This window comes from Neofelis nebulosa, chromosome 13 (assembly GCF_028018385.1).
Source record: "Neofelis nebulosa isolate mNeoNeb1 chromosome 13, mNeoNeb1.pri, whole genome shotgun sequence".
In the NCBI taxonomy this organism is placed as follows: domain Eukaryota; kingdom Metazoa; phylum Chordata; class Mammalia; order Carnivora; family Felidae; genus Neofelis; species Neofelis nebulosa.
Genome location: NC_080794.1, coordinates 64,656,585 through 64,680,746, shown reverse-complemented (window position 1 = coordinate 64,680,746; position 24,162 = coordinate 64,656,585). Strand labels below are relative to the sequence as shown.

General features: G+C 39.0%; 1 protein-coding gene across 7 annotated transcripts in view; it reads right to left on the bottom strand.

Annotated features, from left to right (window-relative positions):
- BTRC (beta-transducin repeat containing E3 ubiquitin protein ligase) overlaps nucleotides 1-24,162 on the bottom strand; it is a 183,782-nt gene that overhangs the window by 13,053 nt on the left and 146,567 nt on the right. For all 7 annotated transcript variants that reach the window (XM_058697540.1, XM_058697538.1, XM_058697537.1 and 4 more), the window contains 9 exons: nucleotides 18,858-19,089; nucleotides 14,700-14,886; nucleotides 8,450-8,546; nucleotides 7,665-7,802; nucleotides 7,011-7,129; nucleotides 4,614-4,863; nucleotides 3,978-4,096; nucleotides 2,285-2,395; nucleotides 299-377 (listed from right to left, as the gene is read on the bottom strand). In XM_058697540.1, coding sequence (XP_058553523.1) covers nucleotides 299-377; nucleotides 2,285-2,395; nucleotides 3,978-4,096; nucleotides 4,614-4,863; nucleotides 7,011-7,129; nucleotides 7,665-7,802; nucleotides 8,450-8,546; nucleotides 14,700-14,886; nucleotides 18,858-19,089 — 1,332 coding nt within the window. The remainder of the gene's footprint in view (nucleotides 1-298; nucleotides 378-2,284; nucleotides 2,396-3,977; nucleotides 4,097-4,613; nucleotides 4,864-7,010; nucleotides 7,130-7,664; nucleotides 7,803-8,449; nucleotides 8,547-14,699; nucleotides 14,887-18,857; nucleotides 19,090-24,162) is intronic.

Sequence of the window (24,162 nt, the reverse complement as noted above, 5' to 3'; positions counted from 1 at the left end):
TACCCCCTACTGTTTCTGGTGGATACAGAATTCTTATTCACTTCCTGTACTAAACTGTTGTGTAGAGTTGCTGTGCAGCTGTTAAACAGCTGCCACGTTCCTCTCCATATATAGTCTCTAAAGCACTTTTGGATGAAAGGCGCTATATAAACATATTTTATTGTCATGTATTGGTTGCCTTTCCACTTAGTAGTAGGTTTTGTGAGCGTCTAACTATCAAATCCAGATCTGTATTCCACAGCACATCAATGTTTAATTCCTTCCCCTTCCTGTTCCCCAGCCCCCTCAAGGCTCTTACCACAAGGGTCCGTAGACACAGCGTCCCTGCAGGAGCTCGGGGGTCCAAAGCAGCTACAAGATCCCACACTTTAATTTTTCTAAAGATCAAAAATGGGATAAAAATCTTGATTAAAAGCAAAATTAAGGGACCACAGGAAGAACAGCACAAAGTCACGGCAATAAATATGTATGGTGAAAGTAATTTATATGACAAATGCAGTTCACAAGAATATACAAAAACTTTTTTGTTTTTGGAGACTTGGTCCTTGCATTCATTCTTGGGTCAAGGTTATTGGTCTTAACAGGGGAAAAAGTACAAATTTAACCTAAAAATGAGGAACAGGTTAGCCTTAACCACGCTGAAGATAGTGAATGGTAAGTTTACACCATATTTTGGGGCCAGGAAGAGATCTTATATACTAGACCTCTTAATGATATAACAGATTATTTAGGCCTAGAAACCTACAATTCTGAGAATGGCCCAGGTCATGTGTACCAGAGGACTGGAACTCACTGAAGAACTCTGGAGTTTAAATTTTTTTTTTAAGTTTATTTTTATTTTTGACAGAGAGAGAGAGTAAGCGTGAGCTAGGGAGGGGCAGAGACAGAGAGGGAGACACAGAATCTGAAGCAGGTTCCAGGCTCCGAGCTATCAGCACAGAGCCCGATGAGAGGCCTGAACTCACGAACTGTGAGATCATGACCTGGGCCGAAGTCGGACGCTTAACCCACTGAGCCACCCAGGCGCCCCTGAACTCTGGAGTTTATATAAGCAAATTCTCATAGTTTAAGTAAGAAAAGCTTAGCCCTTCTAAAAATCAAACATATGGTTATGCCTTCTCACGGTAAATAACAGATAAAACCCAAGAAAGGTGGGAACAGATCAAAACCGGGGCAATGAGAAAATATAACCTAGCTGGAATGCGTCATCACACCCTGAACAATTTCCCAAGGGTAGAACAGTGACGGCTGACTCAAAGCAGAGGAAGCTCTGCTTCCTGCAGCTTGAGTTGTCTTAATCAGTAAAGCCAGCTCATAAACTAAGATCAAGCTGTAAGTCAGCTTCTGATACTTAAAAGCTGCCAGTATTTGAACTGTAGCCTTCCACTCCCCCATGTTAGGCACCCTGACAAGAAGAAATGATAAGGAGGCCTTTTAAGTGAATATACTTTCGTTAAGAGTTTACTGTGTGCTTACCACTGCTGGACATGGTACACACTCACAACATGAATGGATTCTAGTACCATTATTATTAGACCAAAGAAAATAAAGATTACTAAGCTTGTTGTAACTGAAATGTTAGGAGAAGTGAAGACAAGAGAGCTGCACTTTTAGAATTTCTCAAAAAGATAAAAAAATTCAGGACCTTACCACATTGGGCCCCAAAGATACTGCCTCCAATATTTCAATTTTATTAATAAGTCACTATTTTATACACATATCCTGGTATACTGGGATTTTTCCAGTTCACTGCTTTATAGAGTAAAACAGACAAATGTATAACCAAATAACTTATATTAATGAAAATCAAGAGCAAACAAGTACAATTAAATGACTGGGAAGAACATTTTAGAAAAGTAAACAAGAAAAGAAAAGGAAAGAGGAGAATAGTAAATAATAGAAAAGAAAGTAAACAAGAGAGGTGGTGCCTGGGTTGCTCAGCTGGTTAAGCGTCTTGACTTTTGTTTCGGCTCAGGTCATGATCTCATGGTTTGTGGGTTCAAGCCCTGCGTTGGGCTCCAGGCTCACAGTACAGAGCCTGCTTGGGACTCTCTCTGCCCTCCCTGCTCTCTCTCTCAAAATAAATACTTTTTCTTTTTAAAAGTTTATTTAAACAAAGCAAAGGTGAACATATAGATCAGGTACAAGAAATATCGTATCAGAACCTTTCCATGAAATTTATAATCTTTTAGAGTCAAGGGAAGACTATATTTAACATCCTCAGGCAGGAGGGATCAAGATGTACATTTTTTTTTTTTTTTTAAAACCCTGTTAGCAAACTCACCCATCATAGGCCCCACTCACTATCCTCTTGTTATCAAATCGAATACAGCGCACCAGTTCCTCATGGCCTTCCAACACTCGTAAACACGCACCACATTCTATGTCCCATAATCTGGAAGAGAAAATTGAGTGAACTTTTGTGTATTCTTTTCTAAAGCTTTGGATGTTATAATAATACACTTTGTATGTCTTCAAAAAATCCACAAACATAAAATCAATCAACAATCATACAAAAATGTACTCTTTTCAATGTAATTTATTTCCTTTCTGCTGTATAACTCAGGCAGAAGAATGTATGATTTAAGTTCAAATGAAATATATATTTTCAAAGCACGATGCTTTATATAATTCTGTAACCAGGGTCCCCAAGGCATAAAAAGGATGAATTCAATGTCCCCAGTTGCCCGTGAAGGACAAAACCAAGCTAAGACAAGTAATGCTTCCTGAAATCACTATTAAGAATGAGATGCAGGGTATCAGTGATATCCTGCTCTCACAAAGCATGTCCACGTCTGTTAGTAAAGACACTCTCTGCTTTTACCCACTGTCCAGGACAGTCTTTCTCATATAATGGAAACAAAAAGCAAGTTCTCAAAAACTTTCGTATATTAATTTAAAAAATTATATGCTTCCAGACCAAGGCAAATGAAAGGACAATTTCCTTAGATGTGACAATAGCTCTATCCGTTGTTTTTTTAATAGCCTTTTCATTCTCTTAGTACTTTTTGAAGGAAGGGAGAGGATTCATAAATCTTCCAAATTCTATTCATATCTGTGTCATTCATCTTTGTGAAGATGAAAACACCAAAAAAAGTACTTTAAGCTGTGGATTCTTCATAATTCCAAATTATGGATAATTACGTAATGCTAAGAAAACAAAATGCACAATTTCTAGTAGGGAAAAAATAGTTTTTCTTTTTTTTGTTAGAACACTGGTGGAAAAAAGGCCTTTTGCTACTTATTAGGACTTTTCAACTGTACACAGGAAGAGCTTAAAGAGGAGGGCCTTCAACCTCCATTTACTTATCACTCTTGTCCACTTCCTCATTCAAGCAGTACCTTTAAAATAAGTATATCTGGTAATGAAACTATTATAGAAAGGAAACACATCAATAAAAGGCTTTGCTATGCTATCTTTCTGCTTAGGACAAAAAAAATTTTTTTTTTTTTTTTTTTGCAAACTTCTGGCCTATAAGAAGCTATAGAAGGAAAAACATTTGGGGTGTCTGGCTGGCTCAGTTGGTAGAGCGTGTGACTCTTGATCTCTGGGCTGTGAGTTCGAGCCCCACATTGGGAGTAAAAATTAAAAAAAAAATTTTAAGTTTATTTATTTAGTTTGAGAGACAGAGAGAGAGACAGTGCAAGTGGGGAAGGTGCAGAGAGAGAGAGAGAGAGAGAGAGAGAGAGAGAGAAAGAGAATCTCAAGGAGGCTCCACACCACCACAGTGCAGAGCCCAATGTGGGGCTTGAACTCACAAACCAGGAGATCAAGACATGAGCTGAAGTCAGATGCTTAACCGACAGAGTCACCCAGGAACTTCTACAAATAAAAATCTTTAAAAAAAAAAAAAAACAAGAAAGGAAAAACACTTTATTATAAACATAACACACTTGAAGATGTGTTTGATCCGTGTGCAAACAATGAATGGCAGAGTAATAGTGATCCCTTCTGGGTAAAGACACCTGCTGCTCACCTGATAGTGTTGTCAGATGAGCCACTCACCACCAGCCTATCTCTGTACTGCAAACAGGCAATGCCACGTTTGTGTCCATTTAAGGTCCTTACAAACTCACAAGTACTTGTGTTCCATACCTGAAACAGAAATAGTATTTGGCAGTTGATTTGGTGCTTTTACTAGTAAAATCTAGGGCAATTGGAGTCTTGGGGAAGCAGAAAAGAGTACTGAGCCAATAGGGGGAAGTCAACTTCTCAACCCAAACCAAATCAAAAAAAGAAAAAAAAAAGAAAAAAAAGACAAGTTTAATTCTCAATAACACAGGGCTAATTTGTAGCTGGCTGCTATAACGTGAGAATTCCTCCAACTGATTTATTCTTATGGAGTTATTAGTCTGGTCTTGCAGACAAATTTTCTAGAAGCTGAGTTTACCCCTGGCCTTCTCACACTCACCATTATCTATAGGACTAAGATACCTAACCAAAATTTTCACACCGCTTGTCTCATTCATCGCCTTCTTACAAACAGACTAATATCTGAATTAAATATTAAACTACTCCATATGGACGTTTAAATATGAAATTTCCCTTGATTGGATTTTCATATGAACACCCTTACTCTAAATTGGAGACTTATCAAAAGATGCCTCATTACCTTTATAGTCCTATCTCCAGACGCAGAAACGATGTACTTGTCATCAAAGTCTACAACGTTGACAGCAGCTCTATGTCCGACTAGCACCCTCCGGAGGGTAATGTCAGTTGGGGAGGCCATATCCCATACAGCAATGGAACGGTCTTTGGAACAGGTCACCATCATGCCATTATTGAAACGTAAGTGCAGAACTGCTTCACAATGGTGAATCAAGGTGTTTAGCATTTCACCTGTATTTACATCCCATACCCTGGAACAAACAACATTAAGAAGCTTATCTGAGGCTTCGATGATATTCCTGGCTATGATCTATTTGACTACCACATTCCCCACTCATCTTGCCTCATTTTCATAATTAGTGTTATACTCTACCCTCCTGTAGCTTTGGGACTGAGCTGAGGTAAAGAGTTCTGATGGACCACAGGGAAGTGATAGATAGAGGGCTGGACTAGGAGAGTAGGACAAGGAGAGGGACAGGATGCTGCCAATGTGAAATCCTTAAGACACACTATTTGAAATATGGGTGAGTTATATGGGAGAAGGGTAAGAATGAGGATACAACCACTGTCACCTACTAATTGGGCCTAGACTTCAAGATTATTACAAAACTTCTGACATTCAATCTGATGCCTTTAATGAGATACATTTTTTTTTTTAATGTTTATTTTTGAAAGAGAGAGAGAGGGAGAGAGAGAGACAGAGTACGCACGAACATGGGAGGGGCAGAGACAGAGAGGGAGACAGGATCTGTAGCGGGCCCTGTGCTGACAGCAGAGAGCCTGATGCAGGGCTTGAACTCAGGAACTGTGAGATCATGACCTGAGCTGAAGTCAGATGCTTAACCGCTTAACTGACTGAACCACCCAGGCGCCCCTAATGAGATACATTTTTAAGTAGGAATCTGATTAATGACAGTAGCATTAGTGTCCCACGGATAGCCCTCAGGAAATAGAACTGATTCAGGCCAAGAAGCTTCTGTAACAGTCTGACTTAGTACTGTGGATTTGAGCTTGATAACCCTGGATCTTCAATTTTACCATACAGGCCAGGCCCAAGATGACCTATACTCTTAAGTCTAAAGTTCCATTTCTGTGCCTTGAATGGGGGTAGAGATCAAGAATAGCCATCCCAGAGGTGCCTGGGTGCCTCAGCTGGTTAAGTGCCTGACTCTGGATTTCAGGTCAGGTGATGATCTCAAGGTTTATGGGATCAAGCTCTGTGCTATGAGCATGGAGCCTGCTTGGGATTCTCTACCTCTCTTTCTGCCCCCTCCCTGCTCGCTCATGCCCGTGCTCACTTGCTCTCTAACAAAATAAACATTAAAGAAAATAAGGGAAAAAAATAGCCACAGTGTAAATGGGGGCTTACAGCAGAGTGTGGGACCTTTGGATATCTTGAGAATTTTGTGTGATGATATATTTCGATTACTCTGTTTTTGTGTATTTACTTTGATTTTCATAACACATTTTATTTCCTTTTCCAATTTAACCCCATCTTTTAGAAAATCATTTTGTCCCTTATCCTGTAAATGATGTTAGCCTCTACAATGTTTAGCTTCCTTGAGGCACTCCAGAGCATCAATAAATGTTAAATGTCGATAACTATAAGAACTGAGTTTGCTATGCCTTTAAGTCAAAAGACAAGAAAGAGGAACAGCCTTTTCTTATTCACAGAGGATAATTTGGATTGGTAAACATTTAACTTCAGAGGATCTAACAATGCAGTTAACTGCTTTTTTTTCCTATTTTTTTTTTAAAAGTTACTTTTGATGCATTATGTTTAGAAAATCCTTTAGCTTAAGGCAAAATTCCTAACAGAGGTTTCCAGCAGTGCTGCTGGTACCCAGAACTCAAGCTACACTGGACTCCAGCAGCATAATGGCTGTGTCATCAAATCACTAACGCCTCTGGAAACTGAAGGCCCCTCCCTGAGTAAACCTTGCAATTAAAAACTGCAGGGACAGCAGGGGAGGGGCTGGCAAAGAGAGAGCATTGCTCACCTGTACACATTTTAAAGGAGGTAATGCATGTCTGTACCACAGTTATAACCACCTGAAAGGAGGCTTAATTCCATTCACATCATTCCCCTGCGAGGTGGTTTTTGTAAGGCATGCACAAGGTTTACCAAGTTTTTATAATTGATGATTTTCCCAAATTAAAACAGAATATGTAGTTTCTTCAATGTGCAAAAATGTAAACTTGCCTTAATCATTCCTAAATCAAGTTTTCTACTTCTAGGTGGACACAATGATGTGGAGAGCTGATGGCTTATTCTTCTTTAGTTATGAAGTTTCAGAACTGCGTTCATGCAGCTACATACAGCAAAACTACTATCTATGACAAAGAACAGAGCAGATCTGATATTCCAGAGTTCAAAAGATCATTTGGAATTCTCTACCTGACTGTGGAATCCGATGATCCAGTTATGATCACCCTCTCATCATACTGGAGACACAGGACAGAACCCGTATGGCCTGTGAGAATTCGCTTGCATTCCAGCGTGCTTTTATCCCAGATCTAGGATGGCAAACAAGATCTTTTTGATCACTGTGATAATGGGGTGGTGCTGAGACTTGTTGGCTCTACTATGTGTTTGATTCCTCTAAAGAATCAAAGCCCAGAGTAATGTGGAATGCATTCTTTTCTATAGGTATAGCTAAGCACCTATATGTGTGTGTGTGTGTGTGTGTGTGTGTGTGTGTGTGTGTGTGTACACACACACACATATAGGTGGCTTCAATACTAATGCCGACTTTATCCTTTTCATTAAGGAACAGAGGTAACCTATAATTATGTGAAGCCTAAAGGAGTAATAGCACATTCAGCGCACTTTAAGGAGAGAATTTAACCCTAGGACTATCCATTTGTACATGCTTCTGGCAGAAAGCAAGTAACTGTCCTTTAAGGAAATGATTCTGGCTTCAGGATGGGAAACAACCTAAAACTCTCATTTACCTTCTGGAAATAATACTTAGAGATGATGCTGGGACTGCTTTATTAATGTGGACACCCTTCTCCTTCAGCCATCTTCCCATTATTGAACAGACCTCACCTTGATTGTGTTGTCTCGAAGGCCGCTTACTATCTTCTGATCATCATACTGTAAACAGTAAACTCCTTTGCTGGTTTCACTTCGGCAGTGGATTCTCTGTAAACTATGTCTTCCACATCTCCAGTTAGATTCTATTGTCTAGGAGAAGGAATAATAAAAAGTTAGTAATTAGGAAAGGACCAGCACTAAATCCTTATCTGACTTTCATGGCAACCAATGACAAATGCTCAGTGCTTCACTCTATTAACTATATAGAACTTAAGGCAAACTCAAAATATGTTTTAAAAAAACCACTGTTTAAATTTGTATAACATTTTTTCATTTGTAAAGTTATTAAAGATTTACTTTCTAGAACTCTCCTGCATATAACTCATCGAATTAAATGATAAACCTGGTGGAAAAGGGGCAACAGAGGGCAAGCTGTGCACTTCATGAGGTTACATGCTCAGTGCTCCCCATACCTATGTGGTGGCCATTTCTACCAGTGAACTTCCAGGAAGGCTCAATTCATAAGATATTGGAGTATTGTAACAGTCTCAGTGCTACTGCATGAAGATATCATTTTCTCTCTCTCATCTACTTATCTACCAGTAAACAATCTTTAAAAGCTTTAAAAATTTTGCCTGGCAATTTACTATATTTCACCTACCCTATTTACTTAAAAGAAATTGATTTTTAACCCACATTAATAAACCTTAATGGGTTTGCTGTAACAATTCTGTTATTGAAGAATGCTGATGATTCTCTAGTATTTGGCAAATATCCAAATATAAATAGATTCTTACCTCAATGTCTTGTATAATTTTAGGATAAAGTGCTCTGTAAAAGGAGTTGGGAGGAGCGTTCCCATCAGGAGGTTTGTTTTTGAATAAATACTGTCCCCTAAAAAACAAATATTTTCAATAAAAATCACAATATCAAACATTTACAAGGAGCTTCTTATTTTTTCAAAGTGTTGTCACAGTTACCATTCCATATAATCTCCGTAGCCTGGAAAGGTGTGAAGTTAAGCCTGATTTCAGGAGCCCCAACTTTCTGGGTTCTAAGGAGCTCAGTCAACACTGATTGTAAACATGACCACTTGTAGTGTAGCCATCAGAGTATCAGGCCTTCAGGAATACTATAATGTCATCAACCAAACACGTATAATCAGAATTTATCAACTAGTCTATCAGACCTCTGTACAGGCAGATTCACTGGGCTTTTGAAAATTTTGTTAGTGATGGTAACTACTAACTCTGAACTAGGCACATGCCCCACATTCTCCACCCCCCCGCCACCAAGTAAAGCTGTGCCAGTATCAGTGGAGCCTAGCATCATGGGCAGTAGGTATGCCTCTATCACGGAGATCATTTTTTCTAGTCTTCATTTATGTGGGGTAAGGTGTGTTGGCAGCTCGGGCACCCAGGCTGCTGGTGATCAGTGTAGCTGTGCTTTAAAAGGAGCAATTCAATTCATTTTGACAGAGAAGAAAGGAAACACAGGAGTGTCCAGCAGCAGGTATGGAAGAAGATGAAAAGAAATGCCTAAGAGCACTGTGCTGTCAAGTCTAAGGCATGACATTCTTTCCCAGGTTCCTGGCTATGCACATACATACATGCATTTTACTGCCTTTCCTTGACTCCAGTGAGCAACATTTGTTAGCATCTCCTTCCTTATGACAGCACATCTCTGGAATACTCGTATCCCAAGCTAGATCTTTGCTACAAAAAAAACCAGTAAATGGCAATCACTTCCTGCTGGGTAAAAAATTTAATTCCTCATCCTGAAGTTAAGAACCCACCGAACACGGTGTGGAAGCTAGTAAACCCCACTATGGGTGTACTAACTGCTGTTCTCACTGGCACCGTGCCTTGCAAAGTGGAGATAGGCAGAAATGCCTCAGAGTGTAATCCTGGCACCAGAGAAATCATGTTTTCTCTGGGCCAGTCATCCACTCCTCCCTCTATAGCTCCATTACAATATAATTAATTGTTCAATGTCTCCAGGAGCGCTTCTCCCCTGCCCTCTTCCTATTATACACCTTGAAAATTAGTTGAGAAAATTTATCAGGAAGGTAGCTTTCACTTCTGTGTTAACAGAGGAAGGCAAATCTAGAATGGAGAAGCTAAAATAATAGTTTATAAAAGGGGGCTAATAGGAGCAAGAAATATGATACATCAACATAAAGGGCAAACAAGACACATTGTGAAATAATTCTGGGTTACAAGCACACTTCTCTTATTCTGCAATAAGAGAACAATCTTACTCTGCAAACACACTGTAACCAAACAACAGATTTTGAGCGAAAAGATCCTAAATCTGGTTAATAGTTATAACTTAATAATTTCAATTCCAACACCCTTTCATGAGGTGATAATCACTACATTCATTTTGCAAGCAAACAAATAAAATGCCAGGGAGGTTAGGTAACCCGCTCAAGGTCACACACCTAGCAAGGAGACCTGGAATTTGAATCTAAGTCTGATTTTAGAGCCTACACTCTACTACTTTATTATCTCCCAGTACCCACCATTCCTCAGAGATTCCTGCCCTCCTTTTAATCTCTGGCAATTGACTATAGGCACCCAGGATTTTCTTCATATGTAATGAAACTATCCCTACATTCTAAGAAAAGAGAAATCATATAAGCCTCTGATTTCATTTTTTACCTCAATGTATTTTTCATGCCTTGCTAAAGTGTCTGAGTTTCTTCAAATTAAAGGTGCTACAAAAAAGGGTGGTGAGGTGCTGAAAACTGGTTTTTCAGTCTGTATCTGTGTTGTAAGTCAAAACCTTTTATGATGGAAGCTCTCTGACAACAGGGACCACTTCTGTGTGAAATGTCTAGTACCTCTGAGAATGTAAGTACATGATAAATGCTAAATATTAAATTTAGAATGTTATCATAAAATGTGATCTGCTGATTAAGAAAATGGACTTTCCCAAGTGGTCGTTTATTATACTTTTAAGAGTTACCATTACTGAGCACAGAGAGTACACTCAATATTATTCAAGATAGAAAGAGACAGAGTTCATGTCCTAGGGGCAGACTGTCAAATTCATCTAAATACAACAATGGAGTGGAAGCTAAACCCAAAGCTTCACTAGAAAACGATATTTACTTATTGTTTTTGGTTGGGGGAAATGGAAGAAACTGTCAAAGCCAGGATTTGGGGAAAGGTATGAAAGGAAAACTTTATTGACACAGTAGGCTTGGAAAGACAATCTGAGAGAAGACGAGAAAGTGATCATAGATTGAATTTTTTAAAAAGTAGGGGAGAACACTAACAAGAAGAAAGTCAAATTTAAAAATACAAGCAGTCACTGGGACGCCTGGGTGGCTTGGTCGGTTGAACGTCCGACTTTGGCTCAAGTCATGATCTTGCGGTTTCTGAGTTCAAGCCCCGCGTCGGGCTCTGTGCTGACAGCTCAGAGCTTGGAGCCTGCTTCGGATTCTGTGTCTCCCTCTCTCTCTGCCCCTCCCCTGCTCTTGCTCTGTCTCTCTCTGTCTCAAAAATAAATATAAACATTAAAAAAGTTTTAAAAAGACACAAGCAGTCAAGGGTGCCTGAGTAGCTCAATCGGTTAGGTGTTCAACTTCAACTCAGTTCATGATCTTACAGTATGAGTTCAAGCCCTGTGTCGGGCTCTGTGCTGACAGCTCAGAGCCTGAAGCTTGCTTCAGATTCTATGTCTCCCTTTCTCTCTGCCCTTCCCCCACTCATGCTCTCTCTCTCTCTCAAAAAAAAAAAAAAAAATACAAGCAGTCAGAGAAAGTCAAGGGGGATATTAAAGGAAGTCTCCACGGGGTGGACAAATTCTTGTGATTTCATGGGGCTCTATCAAGGTAAGATGACAAATGTGGCCAGGGACAAAAGAATATGGTCTGAACTATGAAGGATGCTCAAAAGAACAGAAATGGGCTCCTGTGGTTGAGGAGATAGGGTAAGAGTGATAATCAATACTGGATCCTAGATTATTTCTCATCCATACCTTCATATACCCTTCATATAAAAGGCAAAAGGCCATCTTTTCAATGATCTTGTTTGTTTTTTCTCTTTGTAACTAACATAACAGATCTTCCTATTTACTGCCAACTCCAAGTAAAATTGTGGAGGCTGTTATCTTTGGTATTTTCACAAGCATCTGTCCAAATCTGCTTAACTGTTTCTTGTTCTTCTGCCTTCAAAAAAAAGAGTTTGTAAGGGCACCTGGGTGGCTCAGTTGGTTAAGCATCCTACTCTTGATTTCAGCTCAGCTCATGATCTCATGATTCATGAGATGGAGCCCTTCGTCAGGTTCTAGGCTGATAGCACGGGATTCTCTCTCTCTGGCCCCTCCCCCCGCTCCCCCCCCACTCCACACAAGTGGTCTCTCAAAATAAATATATTTTTTAAAAAGTAAAAAAAAAAAAAAAAAAAAGTTTGTAAACTCCCAATGTCTGATAAAGGTTTACTGTTATTTACAGTACAAATGGGAACAAAGTATATTTTAACAGGGAAGAAACCTTTATTGCTATGGGAGTGAATCTCTGTCCTAGAGATTTTAGGTTATGAGTTCCAATTTGGAGGAGAATTTGGGTTTTTCTTTTGAAATGTCATTTTTTAAAAGATTAAAAAAATTTTTTAAGTTTATTTTTTGAGAGAGAGAGCATGAGTGAGTGTCAGTGAGGGAGAGAGAGACAGGGAGACAAAGGATCCGAAACAGGCTCCGCACTGACAGCATGGAGCCCCATGTAGGGCTTGGACTCACAAACCATGAGATCAAGACCTGAGCCAAAGTTGGATGCTTAATTGACTGAGCCACCCAGGCGCCCTAAATGATGTTTTTTTAAATTTTTATTTTTTTAACGTTTTCTTTATTTTCTGTGAGAGAGAGAGAGAGAGAGAGAGAGAGCACGAGCGAGCGCACGCAAATGGGGGAGGGGCAGAGAGATAAAGAGACACAGAATCTGAAGTAGGCTCCAGGCTCCGAGTTGTCAGCACAGAGCCTGAATTCACGAACCATGAGATCATGACCTGAGCCGAAGTCGGCTGCTTAACCAAATGAGCCACCCAGCGCCCCTAAATGACTTTTTTTTTTTTTTAGAGTTTATTCATTTATTTTGGGGGAGGAAGAGGGAGGGAGGGACAGAGAGAGCGAGAGAGGGAGGGAGGGAATGAGCAGGGGAGGGGCAGAGACAGAGAGAGAATCCCAAGCTGACAGCACAGAGCCCAATTCAGGGTTCAGTCTCATGAACTGAGATCATGACTGGAGCCAAAATGAAGAGATGGGCACTTACTCAACTGAGCCACCCAGGTGACCCTGGAGAATTTTTCTTTTTTTCTTTTCTCTTTTTTTTTCCCTGTGAGGGGTAGTAGAATATTCCTAGCTGCCCTAAAACTCTTCCACGTAAGCAACTGCTCTATATCTAAGGCTGGTCCTGGCATGCCTATTAGCAAAAGGATGGATTTTGAATCCCATACAACTATATATATGTATATATATACATGTGTATGTATATATGTATGTGTGTGTGTATATATATATATATATATATATATATATTGCTTTTTTATAAAGAGTTTATTTCCAAAGTATGAAATAAATTATGAAAGGTTTCTATTTTTCTATATAGTGAAATAAATGAGAATAAGAAAAACATATTTGGGAAGAATAACACTATGCTTTCATATATTCACGTTTATATAGCCAAAGAATAGCTTGGCATTTGCTTCCTTTAAAATTGAATTTGAGGGGCGCCTGGGTGGCTCAGTCGGTTAAGCAGCCGACTTCGGCTCAGGTCACGATCTCGCGGTCCGTGAGCTTGAGCCCCGCGTCGGGCTCTGTGCTGACAGCTCAGAGCCTGGAGCCTGTTTCAGATTCTGTGTCTCCCTCTCTCTCTGCCCCTCCCCTGTTCATGCTCTGTCTCTCTCTGTCTCAAAAATAAATAAACGTTAAAAAAAATTTTTTTAAATTGAATTTGAGGGAAATTATAAAGCCTTCCTAATAGCCAGAATGACAGAAATTTCTTGAAGCATTTGGTATAACATTTAGGGGTCAATACGTTTATTATATATCAACAAATTTCAAATATCCAAAAAGATAAAAGAAAGGGAGCCATAAATTTCAAAGATGAAAAAAAAATGAGCTAACTATATTTTAATGAAAATTGCTGAGAAAAGCTGACCCTCTTTTCTTAACAGTTTTGTATCTCTTTATGGTCCAAGATATATAATTGATAAAATTAATTGCTCAGGATATCCCTGAGCACACATATGTCTGCTGGTGCATTTCTATCAACTAAAATATTTAATATGTCACTTTTATTTTACTTATGAAATTATTCTCACCTGACTTTCTTTCAGTGACATTCTAGAGATACCCTTTGAAAGTACATATAGAAGGCATCTTCCAGAAGTTCTAATGAAATGGTACCTTTATCTTAAAAGAACAACAATAAAATTGGTGAGGTCTCTCAGGCTGCTCACTATATAATGCCTCAAGGAACTCAGGATTAAGCAGTAAAATCTTAAGAAAATATGAGTCTTCTGAGGAAACAGTGAGATATACTAGATGACACATTTCACTCTTTCCCATGCCTAGAGTTCTTATTCTAGTTGAGTGTAAAAATAATTTTTATTACAAAGGTGATAAACCACCACAGGCATGGATTAAAGACAAGAAATCTTCTGAAGGAGAACATACTTATTGGTTTGGGATTGTTTCGGGCATCTGATGGCTTCTGTGTGATCTAAACTCATCTGTCTTACAAACTGCCTATCAGCCCTTTTTCAGGACACTACTTTCTGCCCAGAGAACAGAATGCTCTAAATGAAGTTGGTTTTTAATCATTTTTTGCAAAGTAGTATTAACACAGTATGTCATTTATGAATGATTGGTCAGAAGAAACACTGTTGAGTACGTGTACAACTATTTTACATTTTGTGCTATAAACCAGCAACATCATCATATTCAATGAGAAGCAGTCTCTCTGGTTCCCAATATTATTCCAATGACTCTGAACGGCCAAGTCCTGAAGCTCCATGATAGCAAGAAAGTTAAAAGGCTCACCATCCTCTTCGTTCTGCCAGGCCTCTCCACAGAGAATCCGTCCTGACCATTCTCTCAATGAGCTTCTTCCATAACATGCCATCAGATGTCACTCGGTACCATTCCTTACATACAAGTTCAGCAGCACATAGTGATTTGGCATCCAGGTATGACAGAATGTTCTCAGCAATGTGATCCAAACCCCGAGCTGTTGGGTTTGGGGGAGGAGGTAAAGAAGAGAAGCATAGGTGGTGAATGGTTTTTTACAAAAGGTCCTTAAAAAAAAGAACAGCATTTATTCTGTTCTGAAAGCATATCATTGTCCCTAGTGTGGTCCAGTTTCTTTTTCAAACAGAAACTTGGGTAAAATGAGTGTCAATAATTTTTCCATAAGGTTACAGAAATGAACAGTATTTTCCATCTTCCTTTAGATAAGGAAGTTAGAGCTAACAACTAGCAAACCCCCCAAGACATTAAAAATAAAAAGGATTCCAGAAAACAATTCACATCTATCTATATGGATTTCAGCACTAGGGGATGTTCTATGGATGGCATCTCAAAGTCTGTGATTCAGACCCCCCCAAATCTCTATATTAGGTCCATTTCTCATTCTGTTTCTATTACTGCTGCAGTTCCAAAGCTGTTCAGTAAAAGAAATATCCTTTAAATGTACTAGGGGAGAGGCACTAAGTCAGAATGTGCTGGGTTATAGAATTTTGGGCATGCAGAAAGAAGAGAAGAAGGAAATACAGATTGGTATGGGAACATCCCAAGAGGAAAAGAGAGAGGTATGTTTAAGTTCAAGTATCAGTTTAATTTCAAATGTTTAAAAAAACTGTATTTGAGAGTAGTTGCTGCTATAAAGCCTACATGACAGCTGACCAAAAGATGAAAAAAATCCCAGACCAAGAAATAACTTGGTTAGAATTTCAGGGACCGTTTTGTAGGATGTGTAGAGGAAAACAATGGAAGTAGATCTTGGGCTTCCTAAACTGGATGGGCTTCCCAGTTAAAATACTCTACCACCCAAATCTGTACTGAGGCCTCAGAGAAATAGATACTGTAAAACAGGATGATCACACGAATAAAGTTTTTGGCTATTGTTCTAATTCACAAATGAGACAAACACATTCACGGTTATTTCTTCTTTGGGTTACATATCAGAGGTGTGCTAAAGACTTAAATAGTGCAGAAGGATTCCTTCATACTCTGACTCCCTCAGGCACAAACTTAACCAAAAGGAAAGAGAATACCACATTTCATTTTGTGCCTTTCCCTTGAATCACACAAAGACACAATTGGACACCGTTAGCAACAACCCAAACGTGCTTAAAGATTATTCTAATTATAAAATTGTATGGATATCAGTCACATTTTTCAGCAGATTTGGAGAAGAAAGCATTAAATGGATTTTGTTTGGCTGGCATCACATGTTCATATTTAAGCATAAGCAGATGGAGGCATCCATCACTTAATTCTTATTAAAGGAAAATGACTATAACCCAATTAAAGATATAATAATTAGTTCTTCGTGAAAAAAAACCAAAAAACAAAAAAACAGTGATGGTACAATCCCTGCACCTTTAAATTGAAACTTTCTATGCCATCAGAAGTTTCCAAAATTCATTCCTGTGTTTTTAATGGCTGTCATCAAATTGTTCCTGATCTTCACTATATCCCTATAGTAAGTCTTTGGAAGTAATTTCACCTAACACTCTAAACAAACCCATTACATTAATGGATTATAGGCATTTTTTGAAGTAGTTTGGTTTACTAAATGTAGCCAGATGGTGTAGGTTTATAAGTTAAAATGGCCATAAAGCATTAGCCTGATGATTTAATATCTTATAAAGTGGTCAGCAGATACACACCAGGGATCAGGATTAGGCAAAGGATACACAGATCTAATCAACTCCTGCTCAATTCTTAGTGGTATATGCTTGAGATAGTAGCATGTCTCAGTAACTGGGGAGAGCACAGTAATGAGGTACACACAGATTGTTCACACAATGAAAACTGTTTGCCTATGGCTAAAACAAAATCCAGTGAGGGAAGAGGGGGCAGAAGTCTATTCTACTTAACAAAAAATATAGATACAAATTTAGTTTTAAAATGGTTATTTCTAAGATATAAATAGGTATTTCTTTTGTTTTAAAGGGTGATTTAAATTCCAATTTTGGAAAAACAAACAAAAAAATTAATTGGCCAAGATGAAGCAAAGTAGTAATATGCCTTTTGGGGGAGGGCTGGCATATTTTTGAAGAGGACAGTTTGGCACAAGTATTAAAAACCTTGAAAATATTCATAATAATATTTCTGTTACTTCTTCCTAGGAAAAGACTAGTGAATAAGAATGTCTACCACAGCAAAGTTTACAATAGGAAAAACATTTTGAACTACCTAAGTGTCAAAAAAAGGGGTTAAATAATATGTGTTTTGGCCCCCATAAAGAATATATAATACTATAAATAATTACGTTTTATTTAAAAAAAATTTTTTTTAACGTTTATTTATTTTTGAGACAGAGAGAGACAGAGCATGAACGGGGAGGGTCAGAGAGAGGGAGACACAGAATCTGAAACAGGCTCCAGGCTCTGAGCTGTCAGCACAGAGCCCGACGCGGGGCTCGAACTCACGGACCGCGAGATCATGACCTGAGCCGAAGTCGGCCGCTTAACCGACTGAGCCACCCAGGCGCCCCAATAATTACGTTTTAAAAGAACACTCAGGAAAATACATTAAGAGAACACAGTAAGAAAAAAATGTTACAAACGTTTTAGAAGGAAATATACACACCTAGAAAAAACAGTAAGGCTACATGCCAAAACATTAATAGCATATTAGCAGCTCTCTCTGAATGGTGGTGTTCTGGGAAATTTTATTTTATTTATTTTTTTTTTTTAATTTTTTTTTTCAACATTTTTTATTTATTTTTGGGACAGAGAGAGACAGAGCATGAATGGGGGAGGGGCAGAGAGAGAGGGAGACACAGAATCGGAAACAGGCTCCAGGCTCCGAGCCATCCGCCCAGAGCCTGACGCGGGGCTCGAACTCACAGACCGCGAGATCGTGACCTGGCTGAAGTCGGACGCTTAACCGACTGCGCCACCCAGGCGCCCCTGGGAAATTTTATTTTTATATTTTAAATGGTTTTGAATTTTCTAAATTTCCTATAACTTCTATAATCAGGAAACAATTGAAAAAAATAAAAACATGATATAATAATATTTTAGAGATTCACTCATCTTTTGTACTATATGTTCTTTTATAGCTTTTTTAAAAAATGTTTTTATTTATTTTTGAGAGAGACAGAGCAAATGGGAGAGGGGCAGAAAGAGAGAGGAAGACACAGAATCTGAAGCAGGCTCCAGGCTCTGAGCCGTCAGCACAGAGCCTAATGCAGGGCTTGAACTCATGAGTTGTGAGATCATGACCTGAACTGAAGTCGGATGCTCAACCAACTAAGCCACTCAGGGCCCCGATACTGTATGTTCTTTTAAAATAAACTTTTAACACAGAGGACAACCTTGTATTTCCTCGAGATAGCATTTCCTCCAAATACTGATGTCTACAAAGTATCCTAGGATCACCATCAAGCATTCAGTAAAACCACCACATCATCTTCCACAAAAAATGTATTTTAAGTGTGTGAGCTTGTGCATGTGTGTATTCAAACATATATTTAGCCTATGATAAATGTTTGGTTATTGAGAACAGTGAGGTTGCAAAGCCTGGTGTTTACAAATTATTGTCACAAGGCTCCTGAGATATCTTTCTTTACAAAATACTCACTTAAAAATTCAGTCCCATAATTTAAATTATTCTGTTGACAAATTCCCATAGAAATCCAAATCCAAGTACATAAGTTAACATAGCTTGAAGCTAAGACACATTATCAAGGTAGCACCTCACAAAAAATTTTATCTGTACCTCTCAGTGGGTAAGAACAGGGTGACTAGAAGGGTAGGAGATCCAGAGAAGACTGGGGAAAGAAGAGTCTCTATTTCCAGAGTTTGATGTTTTGGGTATTTATACCCCAAGAAGGTAACATTAAAGAACTCAGTTTATAAAAATCAAGCCAATGAAGACTTTTAAAAAGAAAGACGAAGATCTAGTTCCATTACCATTGTCACATATCTTCTAGGCAAATTAATGGCTCACAAACACCCGGAGACATACCTGGCAGAGCAGTTATGAAATCCCTCTGCAGCATAGGTTTAAGATATGAGTTTATGTGTCCATGTTGGTAATGACACATTTGGGATATAAGATGTTCTACAAATTCCACTTGATCGGACTCTGACCACTGCTCAAAATATTTGACACACAGCTCCTTTTCCTTCTCATAGCTTGCTGAGAGTTTTCGTTGCTTGGGCACAATCATACTGGAAGTGCCATTGGCAAGTTTCGTCTGTAGAAGGGGTGGATTAAAAGAAACATGAAACAGTAAGTACTGAAAATGAGGGAAATATATAATTTTCTGGTCTGGCATGCTATATTATGTCTATATGATGGAGCTCACTCTGTTACTCTACTAGTAATTGGATGCTTGTGAACAGCAATTACATAGAAAGCCACACAAAGACCACAGTAAGTTGGTAAATCAGAAATAGTGTTGGATGACTAGACATTCATGTCTAAAAGTTCACAGGAAGATATTATTTGGAGATACACAGATGAAAACTGAAAGCTGAAGGCATATTAAGTTATTACTAGCAAGCAAAAAAGCTAATTTGCTTTTTTTTTTTTTTTTTTTTGTATATACCAGTTACTGGACATTTATAGAATTACTTACTCACAACTTATTTTTTACCAATCAAATAAGAAACCTTCCACGCAAAGAAAGGCCAATGAATAATCTGAAACTCTAGTACCTGGGAGATAAAGCTTAAATATAACATGTATATGTTCAACCTACCCTTTTCCTTCTAAAAAGGAAATCAAACTTACATGCCATACAGCCTTTCTATTAATTAGTTAGTTCATTGAGAAAATATCAACTAAGCATCTACGATGTGTCAAACACTGTCCTAGGTGCTAGGAATACAACACTGAACCAAAATAACAGTGTCTGTTATCAGGAACTTGTAGTATGTACAGCAAGATAAAAACATAACCAAATACTGGAAAATACAATGTGCATAGTGCTATTAAGAAAAGTAAGGGGATATGGGGCGCCTGGGTGGACCAGCTGGTTGAGTATCCAACTCTTGATTTCAGTTCAGGGCATGATCCCAGGGTTGTGGAACTGAGCCCTGCATTGGGTTCCATGCTCAGTGTGGAGCCTGTTTCAAGATTCTCTCTCTCTCTTCCTCTGCCCCTCTCCCCCACTCTCACTCTCATTCTCTCAAATAAAAGATTAAAAACTTAAAAAAAAAATAAGGGGATAGAAAAAAAAAGTATACGTTATTGTACTAGGCAAAATTCTAAGATGGCTCCCCCCAAGATTCTGGGCCTTTGGTGTGTGTATGTATATATATACACACATACATATATATATGTATATATATATATACATACACACCTTCTCTCAGCTATTCGAACAAACACATAGGCACTGCTTTAATTAAGGTGCCAAATCAGCTGACCTTAAGATAGGGAGATTACTGGAGTGGGTTTGACCTATCAAATGAGCTCTTTAAAAGCAGAGAGCTTTTTCCAATTGGTTACTGAAGAAGAAGGGGACCACATGGCAAAGGATGTGGTCAGCCTCTGCGAGTTGAGAGAGCTCCCAGATGACAGCCAGTAAGGAAATGGGTACCTCAATACTACAAAGGCAAGGATCTGAATTCTGCTGACAACAATGAGCTGAGAAGAGGATTTCCCCCCAGAGCCTCCAGATGAGAACGCAGCCTGGTCAGCACCTTCATTTCAGCCTTGTGACACTCTGAACAGAGGACGTGGCCATGCTATGCCAGACTTCTGACCTAGAAAATTGTAAGCTAATGAATGGGTGTTATTTTATCCTGGTAGCTTGTTATGCAGCAATTAAAAAAACACAAAAAACTGGGGCGCCTGGGTGGCGCAGTCGGTTAAGCGTCCGACTTCAGCCAGGTCACGATCTCGCGGTCCGTGAGTTCGAGCCCCGCGTCAGGCTCTGGGCCGATGGCTCGGAGCCTGGAGCCTGTTTCCGATTCTGTGTCTCCCTCTCTCTCTCTCTGCCCCTCCCCCGTTCATGCTCTGTCTCTCTCTGTCCCAAAAATAAATAAAAAACGTTGAAAAAAAAAATTAAAAAAAAAAAAAAAACACAAAAAACTAATACAATTATTTAAGCCTAAGGGGTCAGAGATAGTTTCCCTAAAGAGATGACTTCTGACCTGAGACATGAAGGAAATGAGGAAATTAGACATTTTGTTACATGGGGGAAGAATGGTCTAGGGCAAAGGGAATTTGAGGGCAAAGGTCCTGGGTGGCACAGTCTGTCTGGCATTTTTAAGGCACACCAAAAAGGCCCAGGTGGTTTGAACCAAGGGAACAAGGAGAAGTAAGCCGGAGTAGTTCAAGCCAGTTCATCCAGGTCATTTAGGTGGGAGCAGCCAATCTCCAAGACGGCCTGAAACAATTCCATCTCTCCCTGAACATTGAATGCTGTTCCTTCCATCAAAAGGCAGAGTTTGTCTTAGCCTTTGAATCTGGGCTTTGGCTAACAAAGTGTGGAGAAAGTGACATTCAGCTTCTGCTTACTTCTTAGAGTCTTGAGCTACCCAGTAAGAAATTCAGGCTACCGTGCTGGAAAGGGAACTCAGGAAGATGAGCAGCTATGTAGAGAGAGAGAGAGAGAGAGAGAGAGAGAGAGAGAGAGAGAGAGAGAGGAAGAGAGAGAGATCACATAGACAAGCACCTAGAAGCCCTAGAGTGACATGATCTGACTTCTTTTAAATGGAGCATGGCTATGTGAACAACACACTGTAGGGGACATGAATGGAAATAAGGAGACTGATTAAAAGACTACTTCGAAGTAGTCCATGGAAGAGAACAATCTTTTGGACTAGGGCTGTAGAGGTAATGAGAAATAATTGGGACTCAACGTATACTTTGAAAGCTAAGCAAACTGAACTTGCTGACAGACTGGACATGGGGTATGAGAAAAGAAAGAAGACAAGGATCATATGCAAGTTTGAAGCTGGGGACACTTTTCAAAGTACTTTGATAGATCTTCGGCACATTTGCCGAAGATGATCCCCCTCCATCATCTTTTATATATTTGTCTTTTTGTCTTTTAAAAGGTGGAAATGGGTTGGAGTTGGATGCTACCCTAGGTTATTGTTTTCTTGCTAAAGACCAGAGATGCCAGGAACAGAGAACAATAATCGGCATGGTAATGAAATGATTCTATTTATAATCTTCAACAAACCAGATGTTTCTAGAATCACAGGGAGTCATGCTTTGATCAGTGGCTATCAGACTATTAACAGATAAAAATGCCTAAGGATTTCACAAATTTGGTTATCCCACTGCAGGAGCTAAAGTTCAGTCAGGACTTCCTTGTATTTTCAATGATCCAATCATAAATAGGACCTAAAACATTTGGCTATTAGAAATGAAGTATAAACTGATAGTTCATGTATGTACCAACTGTCTGGGCTACTCCAGCTGGTACTACATTTTAGTCACAACTTCCAAAACAGAGTATTTCCTTGTGAGGTAGGAAAACACACACCTTAGACCCATTATTGCTTTGAATGAGTTGCTTACTCTTAACCTCTACACCACACTGTATTTTTTAAGAGTTGTGGTCCTACAGTAGTACAAAGACCTGGTTTCAAACTCTAGGTCCACGATTTACTAGCTGTGTGTCATGGAGTAAACAACTTGATTTTTTTTTTTTTTTGAGTCTCTGTTTCCCTCATCTTGCCAAATGGGGATAATTACACAATATATTCCACTGGGTTTTTGTGAGGATCAAATAAAATAATCTAAGAAAAGCATGCTTAGTTTACTACCTGGCACACAGTAAAGTGCTCAATAAATCAACACTCCTAATGAACTTATGACACTGCTGGAATTGGACTTTCCCTCTTCTTTTGAAAATACATACTTCTGGGGCACCTGGGTAGCTCAGGCAGTTAAGCATCTGACTCTTGATTTTGGCTCAGGTCATGATCTCACAGTTTGTAGATTTGATCCCCATGTCAGGCTCCATGCTGATAGTGCAGAGCCTGCTTGGGATTCTCTCCCTTTCTCTCTCTGTCCCTACCCCACTCGTGCTTTCTCTCTCTCAAAATATATAAACTTAAAAGAAAATCCTTATTTCTTTCTCACTATGTAATATGTATTTTTCTATTTTAATTTTTCATTACAGTATAATATACATAAAAGTGCATAATTTTGGAGCACCTGGGTGGCTCATTCAGTTGGGCATCCAACTTCTGCTCAGGTCATGATCTCACAGTACACGAGTTCAAGCCCTGCACTGGGCTCTGTGCTGACAGCTAAGAGCCTGGAGCCTGCTTCTGATTCTGTGTCTCCCCTCACTCTGCCCCTCCCCTGCTTGTGCTCTCTCTCAGAAATAAACATTAAAAATATTTTTTTTTAAAGTGCATAATCTTAAGACAAATATATGACTTCACTTGTATGAGGACTTTAAGAGACAAAACAGATGAACATAAGGGAAGGGAAACAAAAATAATATAAAAATGGGGAGGGGGACAAAACATAAAAGACTCTTAAATATGGAGAACAAACAGAGGCTTACGGGAGGCGTTGTGGGAGGGGGGATGGGCTAAATGGGTAAGGGGCATTAAGGAATCTACTCCTGAAATCATTGTTGCACTATATGCTAATTTGGATGTAAATTTAAAAAAAAATAAAATTAAAAAATGTGCATAATCTTAAATGTATAGCTTGATGAATTTTCAGAATGTGAACACACCCATGTAACCAGCACCTAGATCAAGAAACAGATTACCAGGAGCCTTATAAGCCCTGCCTTGACTCCTTTTTTTGGGTTGCCAGCCCTGCTAAGGGTAAGCACTATACTCATTTCTTTTTTTGGAAAAATACTTTTTAAAACTGTTTGCCTGGGACACCTGGGTGGCTCAGTTGGTTGAAATAAAATATTTTCATTTATAAAAAAAAAAAATAAATGAATAAAACTGTCTGCCTATACAATTTACAGTAGCATTAAAAAATATAATACTTAGGAATAAACGTAACAACATATGTGTTAATACCTGTAAAACTGAAAACAACAAAACAGTGCTGAGGGAAACTTAAAAAAAATTTTTTAATGTTTATTTATTTTTGCGTGCGAGAGACACACAGAGCACAAGCAGGGGAGGGGAAAGACAGGGAGACACAGAATCCAAAGCAGGCTCCAGGCTCTGAGCTGTCAGCACAGAGCTTGATATGGGGCTTGAACCCATTAGCTGTGAGATCATGACCTGAGCCAAAGTTGGATGCTTAATGGACTGAACCACCCAGGTGCCCTGGGTGCTGAGGGAAATTTTATAAGACCTAAATAAATGGAGAGATATATTATGTT